This window comes from Sinocyclocheilus anshuiensis, unplaced genomic scaffold (assembly GCF_001515605.1).
Source record: "Sinocyclocheilus anshuiensis isolate Anshui unplaced genomic scaffold, SAMN03320099.WGS_v1.1 scaffold553, whole genome shotgun sequence".
In the NCBI taxonomy this organism is placed as follows: Eukaryota; Metazoa; Chordata; class Actinopteri; order Cypriniformes; family Cyprinidae; genus Sinocyclocheilus; species Sinocyclocheilus anshuiensis.
The window spans coordinates 417,999-435,558 of record NW_015539821.1 but is presented as its reverse complement, the minus strand read 5'-3'; the positions used below and the strand labels follow the sequence as shown (position 1 = coordinate 435,558).

The following is a 17,560-nucleotide window of genomic DNA, read 5'->3' as shown; positions in this document are numbered from 1 at the left end:
TGTGTGTGTGTGTGTGTGTGTGTGTGTGTGTGTGTGTGTGTGTGTTGTAGTTGGCAGACAGTAGGTGTCAGGGCATGGAGAGGCAGGGGCAGAGGTACACTATTAAATAAATAAGTGGTGCGGGGGCAGGCAGGTCCTCTGGCTGGGGGCCAGTCAGGTAATTTTCCCCTCAGTGAAGTGAGGTTGGGCATTTTGGAGAAAGAAAGGGAGAAAGAAAAAGAGAGGGCCTGCCGGCAGCCGGCCTGTCTGTCTGTGCATTCTGCTGCTCGCTGCATACCAGGGGCACCATTTCCCGCCTGGAGACAGACAAAGTCAGTTGGTTAACCAAGCAGTGGAGAGGGAAAGAAACCCCTCTTAGCCAGTCTGCATCCCCTTTTTTCACTTCTTTTTCTTCTCTTTCAGACCCTCTCACTAAATGGGGCATCTGTGCATTTGGCAGAGAGCAACGAGGTAGTATTTGTACCTGTTGGTTGCGCAGACATTTTTACTTGTGTGTTAGAGGGAGTAAGCGCTGTTTAAGCCCCGTGTGTTTAGAAGTCTTTGGCTGCTTGAGAGCAAACAGCAGGGTCGAACCGTGGTTTGTACAGGGGTGAAGGGTCACGGATGAACTTGACCTTGTGTGGAGTTACACGACAATTTAAAAGGATGGCCAGTATTCAGAGTATTTTAGGCAGTATTTTATTCACCTCAAATAAAATAGATCTATCTATCTATCTATCTATCTATCTATTAGGGGTGGAACGATACATGTATTCGTACCGAACCGTCACGGTACGGACATCTCGGTTCGGTGCATGAGGCCTTACAACGAATACAGGCAATTCACCCCCAATCCAGAAGGGGGCGCCCGCAGCAATGCAACGCTGTTTGATAACCAGCCGCCAGCAGAAGAACAGCGAATGCCATGAGTTGCGCACTTAAAGGGGTCATTGGATGCTCATTTTGCACAGGTTGATATGATTCTTTAGGGTCTTAATTAAAAGTATTTAACATACTTTGGTTATGTTAGTGTAAAAAACACCTTTTAAAACCTGTCAAAATCAGCTCTGTTTTTATCAAGCCATTATAGTCCATGTTGCTTTAAATGTTAATGAGCTCTGCTGGCCCCACCCCTCTCTTCAGAGCTGCTCTCAGAGAGACTGTTTACTTTAGCCGCATTCATCGCGAAACTTGCTAATTAGCGCATTATTAGGAAAGGTGATTTGCAAAGATTCATAAAAAAACCTTATACTCAATTCTTATACTCTTCTATAGATGAGGCTGGATCACGAATGATTCGAGCGAACATAGATGCATTTAGGCTGATCGGGAGTGGCGCATTCACTTCAAAGCGAAAGTAATGTTAATCCTCTGCGTCTTCAGCAGCTCAGATGTCGGGAGTAAATGACGATTGCTATATTCATTATTACATCCAACAATAAAGCACCTCAATCGCTTAATCGGAGACATCTTGTCTTCCCCTGCATCAGAGTCAACACAATGGCGGACTGATGACAGCTCACTCAGGGTGGGTCTAAGGTAAGATACCAGTCCAGTCTGTGCTGAAACACTACTACTGTCAATCAACTATCGTGGGAGGGGCCTGTACAGAACTACGTCATTCTGACAGGAATCTCAGAACAGCCTGGTTTGAGAAAGGGGATTTTAAAATAGGGATTTAAAAAAAAACACTGGATGGATTTTTATAATTATAGGATGGATGTGTACACACACTTCCAACATACATTTATGTTCAAACAACTTGAAAAGTGAATTTTGCATCCGATGACCCTTTTAAAAAAACAAAGCCCACTAGACAGTGACCATGCGCTGATTCTGAATGCGTCTCTCACAGACTGACAAAGGAGTATACTTTCCTACCTCTCTCATTCGGCAAAAATCCAAATATTCCATAATATTTCCATATTTGCAATGTAACCTATCTGAATGCTAAACTATTATTTATTATGTAAATTATAGGCTTTGTGCTTCAGTCGCGTTCCATCGGTGACACAGAGACGGGCGTGCTGATGTTTGGTTCACTATTTTATTTTGATAAAGTACCAACTGCGATGTCAAGTTAGCAATACTGGAACTGATGTGTTTTGTGTGTGTGTGTGTGCGCGTGCGTGCGCGCCGGCGCGATCACTTCAACTGTTTCCTTCGTCTGTCTGTCATTCTATGATTATATCATATCGTTTTATCATTCTGTCGTTCTATCTGTCATTCTGTCATCCTGTCGTTCTTTCTATTGTTCTGTCATTCCATCTATCGTTCTAGGTTAGGGTGTTATTTATAATTTTTCATCTATCTATCTGTCTGTCTGTCTGTCTGTCTGTCTGTCTGTGTCTGTCTGTCGATCTATCTATCTAGATTTAAACTAATCCAGATGTTAAAGCAACGCCGTCTTCAGGAAAGGAGGAAGCATGGCAGGAACAGCTGATCCACTGTACCCACCTATCACATCTGACAAACTTGCCTGCTCAAGTGTAAAGCTGCCGTACTCAGTCTCTCTCTCTCTCTCATTTACTGAAAAGGGGGACTGTCTGTCACAGCCCTCCACTCTCTCTCTCTCTCTCTCTCTCTCTCTCTCTCTCTCTCTCTCAAACTCCAAAGCATTGAGATTCAGACCTCTGCTCCTCTTCTTTTCTTCCCCTTACTATGTGGATACACTCACACACACTCAGAACCAGCAGTGGAGGGGGAAAAAACCCTAGTGCTTGACTTTGTTATAAATTATTGATTTTCATTCCCTTATAAATTTTCCATAGTGTCCCACAGTCTGTGTATGATATGCTGGATGTTTGTTTATGGAAAGAGAGCCATTCTATCACAGAGTGGACTTGCTTAAGCCGAGAAAAAGGAAGAAAAAAAATGTCAGGCAGACAGAGAACGAAGACCACAAACATTGATAGTGGATTTGTCTTTCCTTCTTTGCCTGAACGTGATTGAATATGCTTCTCGTTAACATAAGAAGTACTATCAGATTCAAGCGCATCCATATTTTTTCACAGATATGGATTTCCTCCTTGACACTAGTTTGCGGTGCAGTCCCTCAGCAGCACGGGTGCCCCGTGACCTGTAACCTGTCGGGTCACAGGAACTGGAAGATTAGGCGCACTTTGACAGCTCAGCACGCACGCCGCCCACCTCTCCCTCTCCCGCTCAAGCGTTTTATAGCAGAACAGCAATCCTCGTCAATTAATTCACACAGCTGTCAGTGAGCTTAGAGGACTCTCTCAACCCCTCCTGTGTTTTCTTCTGTCTCACTCTCTCTCTCGCTACCTTTTTTCCTCTTTCGTGGCATAGATTTTCTGGAGTTTTCCTCAGCCTGACCCTTGGAGGCTGCAGGGCCTGATTAGTCAGATTTAGTGCTGAGTCTATTGATCGGAGCCTCCAGGGCAATAACCAAATGGAGCCGGTGCAACAAGTCAATAGCACTGTTATTGCACCAAACTGATGGCCTGCGCTTCAATCAGTACTGCGGGGGGAGAGAGGCAAGTCATCACGAGTGAATTAGTGTCACTCAGAAACCCCCTCTCTCCATGGCCTCTGTCCATCCCTTGGCTCTCTTTCCTCCGTTTCCTCTCCCTCTCTCTCTCTCTGCCTTGCGCTTTCTCCTGTAGCCTGCTCAAGCCCAGGGACGCGATTCTTCTATGCGTTTTGTAAGAGAAAGGGAAGGGTCTGCAATTTTAATGGAACGGCATGGATTATTTAAAGTGACTAAACCCCCTGTTGTAGTGTCAAGTGGAAAGATGTCGGATGACACTGTGGTTTCTGAAGCTCTGCTGCAGGAAAGTGCAAGAAAGATTCTCCGCAGTATGAGCTGGTTTTCAACTGATGTGCTCTATGTAGAAACGGACCGTTTAGTTGACAGCAGACTGGGTTTAAAAATGAGTCATTCTCACCACAGGAATTTTGTTAGTGGTGTTTATTAACAGGCAAGTATCAAGTTTGTATTTACAAGTTGGGAAGTCGTGATTGCAACGTCACGTGCGATCAAATCACTTTGGATATGGCATGATGGTAATGTGCCTTTTCTACAAAAGAATTACAGAAAGGCTTTTAGGGTTTTATCCAGTTTTTGAAGATACTGTAAGCTGAATTGTTACTGTCGTAATTGTGCAATACTATCATATTTTGTAAATTAAAAAAGCCATTTTATGCAAATTTAGCAAATTAAGCTACATTTGTGTCCATTGTGGCTACCATGTTTTTTCACTGACACGCCCCCAAATATCACTACAATTGATTTTGAATTTAAACAAATCTTTAATCCTAAGTATTACATTTCACCCTGCAGTTTTGTGTTACAGACATGAATTACACCTACGGGCCTTGGTAAGGAGAGGTGTGCTTTTACTTTTCTAAGCAATCAGACTTACTAACGGTGCGTTCAAGTAATGTAGGAAAGATTGTATGTATCAACTGAATGCACATGAATGTAATTACTAATGGGAAACTCTTTGAACCCTGAAAACATGGTGGACGCAATGGATGTCATGTACAATTGTGCAATTATGAACATACAGCAATTCAGTTCATAGAACCTATGTAAACTGAATAAAAACCTAAAAAAGCAAAAAGCACACCCTTTATTCATCAGTTTGTAGAAGCGTAATTTAAAAAATACCTTACTCTAGTCAAATCACCAAACTTGTAAATATGAACGTCCCTTTCCTTCCGGTAGATGATGAAACGGCCAAGATTGATAAGATAAGAAAACGGGCAAGATTTGATTCAGTTGATAAATATGAGCTGGTAGTCTCATGGGCGGTGTTCTGTCATATAGCACAGTTGGTCTTTGGTTGACCTGAATTTGAGTCCTGGCCTTCCACTTCGTCCTCTGTCCTCTCTCCAACTATCCTATCTAAAATAAAAGCAAAAATGCCAAAAAAACTATATACTATAACTAGTGCCTAGAATGTTGTACAGACCTGGGTTAGTCTCTTTTGACTTGACCTAGTTAGTAACCACCCAAAAACTTAATAGTAACCATTGGAAACCTCTCTAGCATCATGGCACCTCTCTCATTTTCTTCAAAAAATTAAATTAAATTTTTGATCCTTTGCAATCTCCAGATGTTTCAAACTTCCATCTGTTTTTCAGGTGTCTTTGGTTATATATTTACTTATTTATTTATTTTTTGACCTTGCAGCGGCATAAGTCAAGGGCTTTGCTTCTCCTATTAATGTTATTTTTCCCCATCTCTCCATTGGTGCAACCTCATCCTCATGCAGTCAGAATCGCCCGAGGATAGAAGTGGGAACACAACAACAGCTTCAAGGCTGAAGTTTGTGTTTATTTGAGAGAGAAGGTGCCGGAAAGGTCTGTCACTGCTCTCCACTCTCCCTCGCTTTCCCTGATTTACAGCTAGTTCATTAACCACACTTGTGTCATCATTCCAGGTGCCCTTGCTTAGAAATCTGGTGTCACATGTTTTGTCTTTCGGAGATACATCTTGGACACTAAGATGCTCCTCTCTGTGACTCTGCTGACATAGCATGGCAAGGACAGCTGAAGCATTGAGCTGATTAAGTGCTGTTTTCTAAAAGCTTTTATCCTCTGGATAGGAATTTGAAAGGCTCCCTCTCAAAAGCATAACCTGTTTTGTATACCCTCCAACCCATTTTGATTGTATCCTTGTGTTTTCAAGTTCCTCTCCATCTCTGGCCACACATGATGGTCTCTGCGCTCGGCTCTAAAGACATGCAATGCCATGGTTATGTCTTTTACATGGTACTGATTTCCTGTTAGTGTGAGTTCACACTGCAGGCCTTTGTCAGGTTTCTTATTGAAACTGATGCTCAGTATCAAATCAGTAGCTATTTGAGATTTTTCTCATATGTTTTCAGTGTCAACACACTAACAAATAGGCCCACATGTGATTATGTTTGCCCACTTGTGTGGATGACACTGTGTCAGTTTCATCAACAGCACTCTATGCTTCACATTCACACAAAAAATATTCTGTATTTCTCAAACTGCATCGAAGTACACGAATCCAAATGGAAATGATTCAATAATAAAGCTACTTTACTCACATTTTATGGACTTAATCTTACATGTTCAGGGCTCAGCATGTAAGGCTTTGTTCTGCTTTCCTGGTCAGGCCAGTATCTACTTGCCTAATTAAAATGTATAATTTTATGTTTGCATTAATAATTAAACAATATTTTGTTTATTATTTCATATTTATTTATTTATATTTATTATATCATATTTATTAAGGTGTGGTCACATTAACGTTTTACCGATCAAAAAAGGTCAATTGTCTATTGTCAATAGTGTAGCGACGTATGAAGCACAGTTCACACAGTAGTTACTTTCAAACAAAGCAGCTCACTAATAGTCAACGCCGTGAAACCATGTGAACAACTTGGAGCTGCTGCAAAATCTGCGTGGATTCTTATTGAAATGACTCTATTTCGAACTTGAAAATTCACCAAAAACTGTAAATGTGACTGCACATTTATAATTTTTATTTTTTTTTTGCAAGGCATGTAATGCATGTATATGATCAGAAAATCTAAGATATGTAGCACTGACAGAATAGGACAGTGACAGTTCTGTTAACTGCCCCGAAACTCTCACAGTGGCCCAGTGGTCCATTCTTATTGTTGAGTCCTGATATGTGGGAGTTGTTTTTGTCAGTTCTCCATCATGTGCTGATATATGGGTGCTACAACGTATGCAAAACTACAACGAACAACTCGTTCCGACTACAACGCATATTTTCCGGGATTTGTGATATCACAAATATCGACGAATGGGACGAGACCTGGTTGAGCTGCACTAGAGAAGGCAACGAGTGTTATCACTATGTCGGAGACACGCTAGCTTTCCCAAGGCAGACAAACTTAGAGTGGTTACAATCATCCGGGTTTAAATCGCTCTCAAATTGATTTGATATTGACGCAATATTTACACTGAAGCTGGCAGGCGGCTATGGTAAGGGGCATGACATTTCCCGACCAGGCGCCAAGTGGTGCCAATCACAACACACACTGGCCCAGCTAACCAATCACAGCACATTTCGTATTTCAGAAGGCGGGCCTTAATTTGATTCAGCAACTATTCGAGCCGTTCATGCCAGACGGGGCAGAGAGGTGTTGTAATAATGTAAAATATGTGAAAAATAATGTGTTTTTCGAACGACCTAGTATGAGTGCCTGTACTAGTACACCCCCTAAACAAAATCAAGACTTTGTAAAAGAGCATAATAGGACCCCTTTAAAATGTCATATTGAATAATTGTATTAACATATTCAAGCATGTACTGTATCATTTATCACATTTACACGTTAACTTTGACAGTCATAAAATAAACATTTGGTTCTTACATCCATGCTCTAAATGATTGCTTTGCTGCAGTATGTGTATCACTGGAATGGTAGAGCATAACACGGGGTGAATGGATGTACTAGAGGAGTGGAGAATATTACTTTGGCTTCTGGCTAAACTAAACATGTCGGCATGATGTTATGTAAAGTTGCTTGTTATTAAAAGGAAAGAGCATGTCTCTGGACTTTTGGCGGGGGGGAAACAGTAGCAACTTGGAGTATTGCATGGAATTTGCTTTGAGTAATGCCAAAAAATGTCCGTTTTGGTCTATAAAAATGATATTAAATTGTGTAGTGTATGTTTCTCTTAGAAATTAGACATTCTCTCTACTGGATCTTTTCAATTTGATTTTGTTAGTGTAACAAAACACTGGGATGTTACAAACTATGGCCTCAGGTCAGATCCGCCCAGCACAGAACGTCCAGAACTTCAGCCTTTCTTTCGTTTCCTTTTTCCTCTCCTCTACGTGAAAGGCACCAGCCAACACAGACCACTGATTTATGAGTTCTAATGAGATTTCAATGCTGAACAAACAATAAAAATTTATGTGCATCATAGTTTTGGAGGCCCATGGCTCCATGGCTAGTGTTACACCCTTTCAACAAGCCTGGTAATACAATCCCCAGCTGCTTCCCTCGAGGAATGCAGCCACTTTTTGTGTCGGAAATCTTAGCAGCGCACCCAAATTGTGTGAAAGTAATTTATCTCGCTTTTATAAATGCTGTTGTATTCACAGTCAACCTGGAGTGCTGCTAAGGGATCGTTTTACACCACGAGTAAGTCTCAATATCCTGCTCGGCCTGGTAGGTCAGAACGTAGGGCATCAGGAGTTAAAGACAGTGCTGCTTTGCCTGGGTGTCTTTTCTTTGTTTCTGTAAGCACTCTAGATGAACTGAATTTTTTCTAGCTAGTAGTAAAATGTATTCGTAATGTGTGGTTAGGATGAGGATTTGGGCTTTGTAATGCATTTGCATGTCAAAGATTGCAAAAATTCAACAGCAGGAAGTAGTGATATGTCTCCAAGTACAGATAAAGTCTATAGCCTGTTGAAAACTTGTTTGCGTGTGGTTTTGTCTATTGAGCCTCACCTGTGGCGTGTCCTGTGTTGAGTTCATGGAAAGGTTTGGTCCCAAAAGAAAAGGCCTAAAGAAAAAACTATCAGTTTTATGCAGTACTTATACAGTATTATATGTCACAGCCTCAAATTCGCTGTTATTTCAAACTGGCACATCTACCCGTTAACTGGTTCTGGGAGAACGCAGAGCAGGGGGGATGTGGCAGCCAAGCAACGGTTTCTGTTTTCTCTGAAGTTTCTTGTATTGAGTGCTGGGAAATCAGGATTAATAGTGGTATGCTGACTGCTGCCTTGGCACATTTACCCATGACATGGACTCTTGTCATAATATTTACTGCCTTCTTATTGGCTGCTGTGAGGCACAGGCATGCCCTCCTTGAGAAAGTTCCTGAGATATACAGTAATCCTCTACCTCGTTTTTGACATCAACACCCTCCTTCTAACTAGAGATAGAGAAAAGAAGAAAAAAGGAAAGGCAAAGATAAGTGAAGAATGATGAAACTGAGAAATTCCAGAGTTTTATAGAACAAGAGAAAGTGGTGAGACGAAGTTAACAAAGCTAGAGTGAACGAACTGAAAAAGTTGGAAGAAGAAAGACATTCTGGTGCAAAACCTAGTGAGCTGCCTACCTAGACTTCTTAAGCAGCATCCTAATTGAAATGGAACCTCATAAGTGAGTGACACTTTATACAGGCAGCCACATAACAAAGTACAGAAGAGACTTGACTCATAATTGATTTCAATGGAGTTTGACATTAGCATGTTGCTAAGTTAACCACAGAATGTAATTCAGGGTAAACACAAATATTGGCAAAAATGTAGGGCATCATGCAGAAAATTTTTTCGAGTGGGCACCAGTGACAGTCTTTAAATGAAATGAAATTATAATTAAAAATATATGACAAGTAAAAAATACTTGTATATTATTATTACTACTATATAAAATACAGTAAAAACAGTATTATTGTAATATTGTGAACTATTATAATTTAAAATAACTGTTTTCTATTTGAATGTATTTTAAAATGTAATTCACTCCTATGATTGCAAAGCTATATTTTCTGCAGCCATTACTATACATTAGTGTTCAGTATCATATGGTCCTTCAGAAATCAATCTAATATGCTGATTTGGTGCTCAATAAACATTTATTATTATTCATGTTGAAATGTTTTGGTGGAAACTGTAATATATTTTTATTCAGGATTCTGAATACAAACTTCAAAAGAACAACATTTATTTGAAACACAACTTTTTTGAAATCTTTAATGTCATTTCTGATCAATTTTTGGATCTTTGCTTAAAAGTAAAAATGAAAGTATAATTCAATTTAAATTAATTTTAAATATATATAGGAGGTATATCTCATGTTGGAATGCACCTACGTAGGCAGCTCACTACATTTCAGAGAGTGCTACTAAGTTGGCAGACTGCCAGTTAGAAGAATGATCCTGGGCTACCAGAAAATTAGAGGGAGCAGGGAATCTTGCTTGGACACTCCACGACAGCAGGCTACAGCTGCTGGAATCTGTTGCAGGCAAAATAAATTCCAAGAAGTGGCGCCAACAAAGCATTTCTCCATTTCTTTGTCTCAACCTTTTTTAAATAGCACCTGATTCTAAACTCATCTTCTCTGTATATCCCCCTCTTTTTACTTCTCACTCTCCATCCCTCCCTCTTTTACTTATGTTTTTAACCCAATTGACTCAGTTTAATTTTGTCTGCTGGTTTTGGAAGGAGTTATTTTGGCAGTGCTTGCACACATAGTGCTCGGTTTGTGTGCTTCACAGTGAGAAAGTCACAGTGTAGGTTCTCAGCTGTAGGGTCTCGAATTGAATACATAATACATACAAACAACAAAATAATAATAATTGAGGAGTTTGTCTTATTTCATGACATTAAAAAAGGAAAAAAGATATGAAAACTCTGTAGATTCCTGCTGACATAACATGATTTTTTTCCCTTTATTCAGCTTTTTAGTGATTTAAAACTGATTTTTGAGAGTCTATAGAATGGGGAAAATGCAGTGGATCATTGTTTTCTCATGATAAATGTAAAGTAAAGTGTAAAGTAAATATTCAGTTTGGGGTATACAAGGTTTGGGGTCAGTCAGGTTTTTTGTATACAAGAAATGTATACTTTTATTCAGCAAGAAAGCATTTAATTGATCAAAAGTCTTAAAGAATTTAATAATGTTACAAAAAAAATTATCACCGTCTCCACAAAAAATATTATGCAGCACAACTGTTTTCAGCAGTGAAAATAATAGGAAATGTTTCTTAAGCAACAAACTAGCTTATTAGAATGATTTCTGAAGTATTGTGACACTGAAGACTGGAGTAATGGCTGCTAAAAATTCATCTTTGCCATCACAGAAATAAATTGCATTTTAAAATATATAAAAAAATATATATATATTGTAGTTATACATTGTGTACTGTTTGTGTGTGTGTGTGTGTGTGTGTGTGTGTGTGTGTGTGTTACCGTTTTTACTGTATTTAAAAAAAAAAAATGCAGTGAGCATCAGACACACAAACATTTACAAAATTACTGACCCCAAATTAATTTATGATTATTAATAGACTATTACTACTAGTCTATTATTAATAGGCTTAAATTACTATTTGTACAGTGTACTATTAATATCATGCAGCAGTTGTAGTTAGTGTGCGATTAGGTTTGGCTGAAGCAAATGGGTTCATCACAATTTTGAGGTCAATATAATGAAGTCAGTAAAATCACTAACTAAAAGGAAACCAAGTGTGATGTAGCAGTGTTGAAGTTTGACTTGGTTCATTAAAAAAGCATAAATTCATTTATTCCAGCATGGGAATTGAATTCAGATCATTCTGTGTAGAATCTTGGGCCCAACTAGACATGATAAATTTCTATTGGTACATGAGATTATGCTATCAATTTAAAAAGTGTGAGTTCTTGAAGTGTTTTAATATTTAATATTAGTTGAGTAGGGATGTGTATCTTCTTCGGTATGAAGTTTTAATGTTTTGATTTTTACTTTATACACTACATTGAAGCAAACTTTATTTATTTGATTTTACATGTACATTTTTGAACCTAAGCTAAGAGAGAGAGACAGAAAAAGTGAATGTGTAAAAGAAGGTTTACCCTGAGCTATGAGCTGTGACAACATGAACCGGTCTCTTCCAGCCTCTGTCATGTGTTTGACAGAGAGGATGGATGCGGTTTGATGGGTCCTGCTCTGTTCTGTCCTGACATGGTTCAGCATGGGATAGAACCTCCATCAGACAGGCATCAGATGCAACTCTTCTCCTGCTCTTGCTGTCTTTGTCTCTGTCTCTGTCCTCCCTTTATATTAATGTGATTCAACCCAGGTGAGACTGGAGGTGGAGGAGCCAATAGATTAGCTACAGAAGTATGCAATGCCCATTTTTCCACAAACAGGGTGTTGCAGTTTCCAATCTTGTCCAGGTGTATCCAACGGAGAAAAGGCAGTTTTGAGGCAAAAAACAAACTTGATGTGTTGTGTGCTGCACCCCAGGAATCAGGAATGTCAGAGACGGGGAGTCAAGCTTTCAAAACAATAACATAAAATGTTATTTGAACTGTAAAGAAATATATTTTAAATATATAAAATAATACAGTAAAAATATTTTAAAGAAAAAATGTTTACTATTTTTATTATAAAGTTTTTTTTATACACTACTGTTTAAAAGTCTCTTATGCTCACTAAGGCTGTGTTTATTTGATTAAAAATACAGTAAAACAATAATATTGTGTAATATTTTTCTATTATTATTACTACAATTTTAATGTTATTATAATATATTCAATATATGATATTTCTATTTTCATATAGTATTTTTTATAGAATTATATAATTTACAGCAATCATATATGTAAATAGAATACTATGAATTTTATTAATTATACTGTATATTTAACTAACTTCTGGCTATTATATCAAAGCCAGCTCATGATTACACTCACAAACTACATTGGATGTCAAAATGAGTTCTCAAAACTAGAAGCAAGGCTTGTAAACAAAGACAGCAGTGTGACATGTTTGTTTGTGGACAGATTATTTAGTAACAGCCAGCTGCATCATCATTTGGTTTTCAAGTCAGTGGAAATACAGGCTGGTTCTGAGAGTGGTGAAAAAGGTGTACAAATAGTCTGTTTTGGTACTTCTGTTCTTTGAGATTCATTCGTGGTTATTTTTAGTTGCGGTTGAAAGGGACTGCCACAGGGGAAGATTTTAAAGTTTACAGACAAAAGTTCCACTACATCAGTGAGTATATGAGCTCTCATACATGACAGGATAAATTACTTCCTCAAACATGTTCCTCATATTATAACGGATCTCAGTGAAGAGATTCATGAACTTTCCAGTGCCTTTTTCAAGAGTGTAAGTCTGGTGGTGTTGGTCTGGGCCGTTGAAGTGAAGGAAGCGTGGCTGTTCTCTGTGATGACTGGGCCACTCACTCACTCGCTCTCCCTCTGTGTCTGGATGCGGGGCTGCCCGGGGCCTCTCCGCCCACCCTCAAGGGCCTGTCAGAGCAGCCTCACCAAAGGCAGATTAATCTACATTACTGCTAACAGCTCAGCCTGGCCCCTGAACCACTCACACCAACACACACACACTGTATTTAATCTCTTGCACTTCAGTCAAAAATCTACAGCTGAGCTTTTGTTCAGAAAATTAAGGTTAGTCAAAGTTGATTCATGGGTTTAAAAGTCCATACATGAAGTCTTTTTTTGCTAAACCAAAAAATCTGTATAGAAAAAGCACTATGCCTCATGAGGTTGTGTTAACATACCACAAGCAAGTAATAACCCCTTTTTACCATGGTAAAATTACTGTGCAGAAGAGCTTCAATTCATCCTTCACCGGGAGTTTGATTGACAGGCGATCTGACCAATCATAATGCCAAATCCGCCATTTTGTCTTACAAACAAACCAGACAGGAGTGTAGACAGTAGATTAACGTCAGTGGACTTGAAATGTGTATTGACGTCTTTCCATGGTTGAAACAACATACCTTCTGATGTTCATTCATGTTTATTCTGTGCTATAAATAGTAGTAAATAGGGTTGGGCGATGTCTACCAAATTGGCATCGGACGATGTCTACAGTGAAACATCGTGATGGACGATGACATCGGGGGGCGGGGTTAGGGGGTATGCCCGAAGCGTGAATCCGTATGCAGAAAGGCACGGAAAACAAATAACCCGTTCTACGGAGCCACTAAAGGGACATGGTTAGCGGTAGACTAGTACATGAAAGTTCACTTACCACATACACAGAGTAAGGAGAGATGACTCATAGAACAATGGCGAATGATTTGCATATACTGAGCACCACTGACAAATATCTTATCTTGTAAAATGTGTGGTAGGTACTGCCGCTCCATAGTATAGAGTTATATAATCTTGTCAAATGTGTGGTAGCGGCAGTACTGGTCCGTAGTATAGAGTCCGTATGATCGTGAATCTCGAAAGTGAAAGTAAAATGAGAGCGCGCATTTGAAAGCGGTTTCAATGCCCTGCATATTAGTAGCGGCTCCCTGATGCCCGCAATTACCCAACGATATAATTGTGTTTTTTTTTATTCTCCCATCTCGTAGGCTATTTATTTCCTTTAGGGGTTCCGTAGTACACTTAATTTCCTTTCCAAACACGGCACAATGTCGGCTTAACATCGTGATGTCTGTTAGCCATCGGCGATGGACGATGGCATCATCTATCGGCCCAACCCTAGTAGTAAATATGAAGAGACGATCAGTTCACATGCCGTTTAAACTGAGGCGCTACAGCGATCTGTCACGACACATTAAAGAGCCACAAAATTGTATTTGTTTAAATTTCTTAAAAATGGACCAAATTTGAAAGCTGAGACTTCGTTTCATACCAGAAGTAACCTGCTCTGTCTTGTCTGTCAGCACGTTGACAGTCTTCTCTTTGCTCTGCGGTGTATTTTTTACTGTGTGAGATTATGAAGTATGGCGTGAAAGTGCCATGGCTTATCGGACGTAGCAACAGTAACTAAGGGCGAGGTGTTTTTGTGGAAACACTGATACTTGTTTTTCTTCAGGATTCTTTGTTGAATAGAATATTGAAAAGATTGAATATTATAAACGTTTACTGCCACTTTAGATCAATGTAATGTGTCCTTGCTGAAAGAAATCTTTAAATTCTTTAAAAAAAAAAAATCTTACTGACCCCTTTGAAGAGTGCCATACTTTATCTTAATATTGATTGACAGGAAGTGGCAAAATCATAAGGATCTTGATCTTGACATAAATTACCTCCAGTTGTAGTGAGCACAGAATCAGTACCATCCTGTAACACACATTCTTTTTACAGACCCAAGAATTCCCATTCGTCCCTCTCCCACGGCTGTTTCCTGTCCCTTTGGGCACCAGCACATCTCTGAACATCATGAACAGTCTGTCCTCTTGCTTGGAGTCTGTTTGTGTGTGTGTGTGTGTGTGTGTGTGTGTGTGTGTAGCCAGTGTAAATAATGAATGCTACTTAAAGAGACGTGGGAGATCTGGCTTTGCTAAACATGCTCTAAATAAATGTTCTCCTCCAAGCATGCACTCCCAATTATGAATTATGCCAGCCCAGCGTCCAATCAGAACACACCTTTTGTCAGTGTGGTGGAAAAGCCTCTGATGGTTTATCTTAACAAAATAAACATCTCAGAGCATAGATATAATATGAATACTAGTCAGTTTTGAGCAGCAGCATTGAGGTATGTGTTGTAATGCCATTTTGGTTTCTTCGCTGTACATCTCTATATCTGTGTGTGTGTGTGTGTGTGTGTGTTGAATGGGGACGGAGTGCTGCTCGGCTGCAGTGGTGATGAATGGGTGTGTGTGAGTTATTCATCTCCTGCTTATAGGAGTGGACAGTGGTCCTGCTCTCTCCACATGTCAGCACATGGGATAATTCTGTCATTTATCAGGAATGACACAGGAGACAGAAACTTTCCCCGAGAGATCATCCCAGGGTCTCACCCCTACAACTCCCGCTCTCACCCTCACTGTACTTGTCCACACACCCACTTTGTACCACTTTGCCACTTTTCAAACCGTTTGTTTGGCTCTTTTTGTTACTTCTGAGTAGAGACAAACAGAATCACTTTTTCTGCAAAAAAAATATTTTTTAATTTGCTTTTTATCAAAGAATCCTGAAAAAATACATCATGCTTTCCACAAAATGATTAAGCAGCACAGTTATTTGTAACATTAATAATAAGAAGAAATGACCACCAAATCAGCATATTAGCATATTATCATGTGACACTGAAGACGGGAGTAATGGGTGCTGAAAATTCAGCTTTGCCATCAGAGTAATAAATTACATTTTAAAAATATATTAAAATAGAAAACAGTTATTTTAAGTTGTAATAATATTTTGCAATAATACTGTTTTACTGTATTTTTAATCAAATAAATGCAGCCTTGGTGAGGATAAGAGACTTCTTTGTAAAACATAAAAAAAAAAAAAACCTGACCGACTTCAAACTTTTAGGTGGTAGTTTATATGTAATATGCATATCAATTCATTTTGAGACCTCAGGAAGAAATAAATGTGCAAATACAACAATTTCAAATACTGTCCTGCAGGCACAAATTGCCCGTTTGGTTTGGTTATGTGACAATAGGAAAGTGGGTTTTATGGAGAATTCCATCAGTAAATATGTGAAATTTATTAGCTTGAGAAATGCCACAAGCCACACTTTTTACTTTCTGGAGAAAAATAAATGCTCTAAGCGTGTCTGCAGACAGATGGAGAGGAAAAAGGCAAAGTTGTCACACCGGGTGACATGTTTTGCACGAAAGTCTGTTTGTTATTTATTTTTTTGTTTTTTAAAAGACACATCTGACTGAAGTGAAATGTGTTTATCGAGTTCAGTCAGAAAAATACATTCATTTTCGATGCAGGGCATGTACTCAATCACATGCATGCTAGTTTGTGTGAAAATGTTAAATGGGTAGTTTTTTACTATCGTCTAATCTTGTCTTCTCTTTCTCTCCATCTCTCCCTCTCCTCACCCACAGGATCATTCAAAATCGTATTCTGGTCTTCATCCTGGGTGCCATCATCCTCCTCACCATCGTCTTAGCCATCTATTTCAATTTGCGAGGACACTGATCTCCATTGACTGGCCCTATGCGTGCACGTGTGAGTGTGTACGAGCATGTGTGTATGATTAATAGTGACAAAAGTGCTGGGCTGGAGTAATTAGGACAAATTGTTCACATGAATCATTCCTGGTGGGCAGTGACAGGGGGCCTCTCCTCACTGCTCTCGAGTGGAGCGGGACCGTTCTCACCCTCTCTCCCCTTATATTTATGCTACGTCCATTACTTTTAAAACTTACCGACCCATAGAGAAACCCAGCATGGATGTGTGGACACGAGGACCATGATGAGAACATCAGATGGATGAAGAATAGGAAGACGAATATCAAAGTATGTCAAAACCGGCTGTTTAATGTTTAGTTTTCTTTTTCTGTAGGCAGGAAAGGGGCATGAGAGTTAAAAGCTACTAGCAAAATCTCACGCTGTTCCTCTAAGGTCAGCAAAGACCTCGCATGTGTTTAGTAAAACCAGCAGGACTGCTTTGAACAAGAAAACATCCATGTCCACTCTTACCTTTATTAATCAAATATGACAGCATGATAGTAACTGTAGTCAGTCGTACTAATAAGAAATGTTTCCTGTATTTATTTGTCATTTCAGATTAATTGTGATGTATTTTTTTGCTGTAACTTTCTTTAGATTAATCTGGAATTTGTTGTAGCCATTAGTGTTTGACATTAAAATTATATCATTTGTCTCTACTGTACAATAGTGTTGCAAATGTGCTTCATTATTCCTATATGGAGACCAACTAGCAAGCATCAGTATGGAAATATGCAAAATTTGTGAGTCTGCTCCAGGCTTTCACCTGCTGGTTGAGTATTAGTCTATAAGAAAGAAGGTAACAATGGCTGTGTACTAATAGTACAATTAATTTCTGTTAGTTTATCATGTTTTTATGTGAGGATTCCTTTGTATGTTTTCATTATTGATTTTTATCCCCATACACTCCGGCTCAGTTCCAAAACTTAGTGAGTTGTTTTGCTGTCTAATGCATACATAGGAGGTTGACGTCCAAGGCAGCATCACT

The 17,560-nt window shown here is 39.2% G+C and overlaps 1 protein-coding gene and 1 long non-coding RNA gene across 2 annotated transcripts in view; both read left to right on the top strand.

Moving 5' to 3' along the window:
* The window catches only part of LOC107684042 (uncharacterized), a 13,937-nt gene extending 7,621 nt beyond the window's left edge, over positions 1–6,316 (top strand). Inside the window, exon 3 of the long non-coding RNA XR_001633807.1 lies at positions 6,246–6,316. This is a non-coding gene — a long non-coding RNA (uncharacterized LOC107684042). The remainder of the gene's footprint in view (positions 1–6,245) is intronic.
* LOC107684124 (vesicle transport through interaction with t-SNAREs homolog 1A-like) overlaps positions 1–16,780 on the top strand; it is a 133,237-nt gene extending 116,457 nt beyond the window's left edge. The window contains exon 8 of the mRNA XM_016480337.1: positions 16,447–16,780. Coding sequence (XP_016335823.1) covers positions 16,447–16,540 — 94 coding nt within the window. The 3' untranslated portion in view covers positions 16,541–16,780. The remainder of the gene's footprint in view (positions 1–16,446) is intronic.
* Positions 16,781–17,560: the final 780 nt, after the last annotated feature.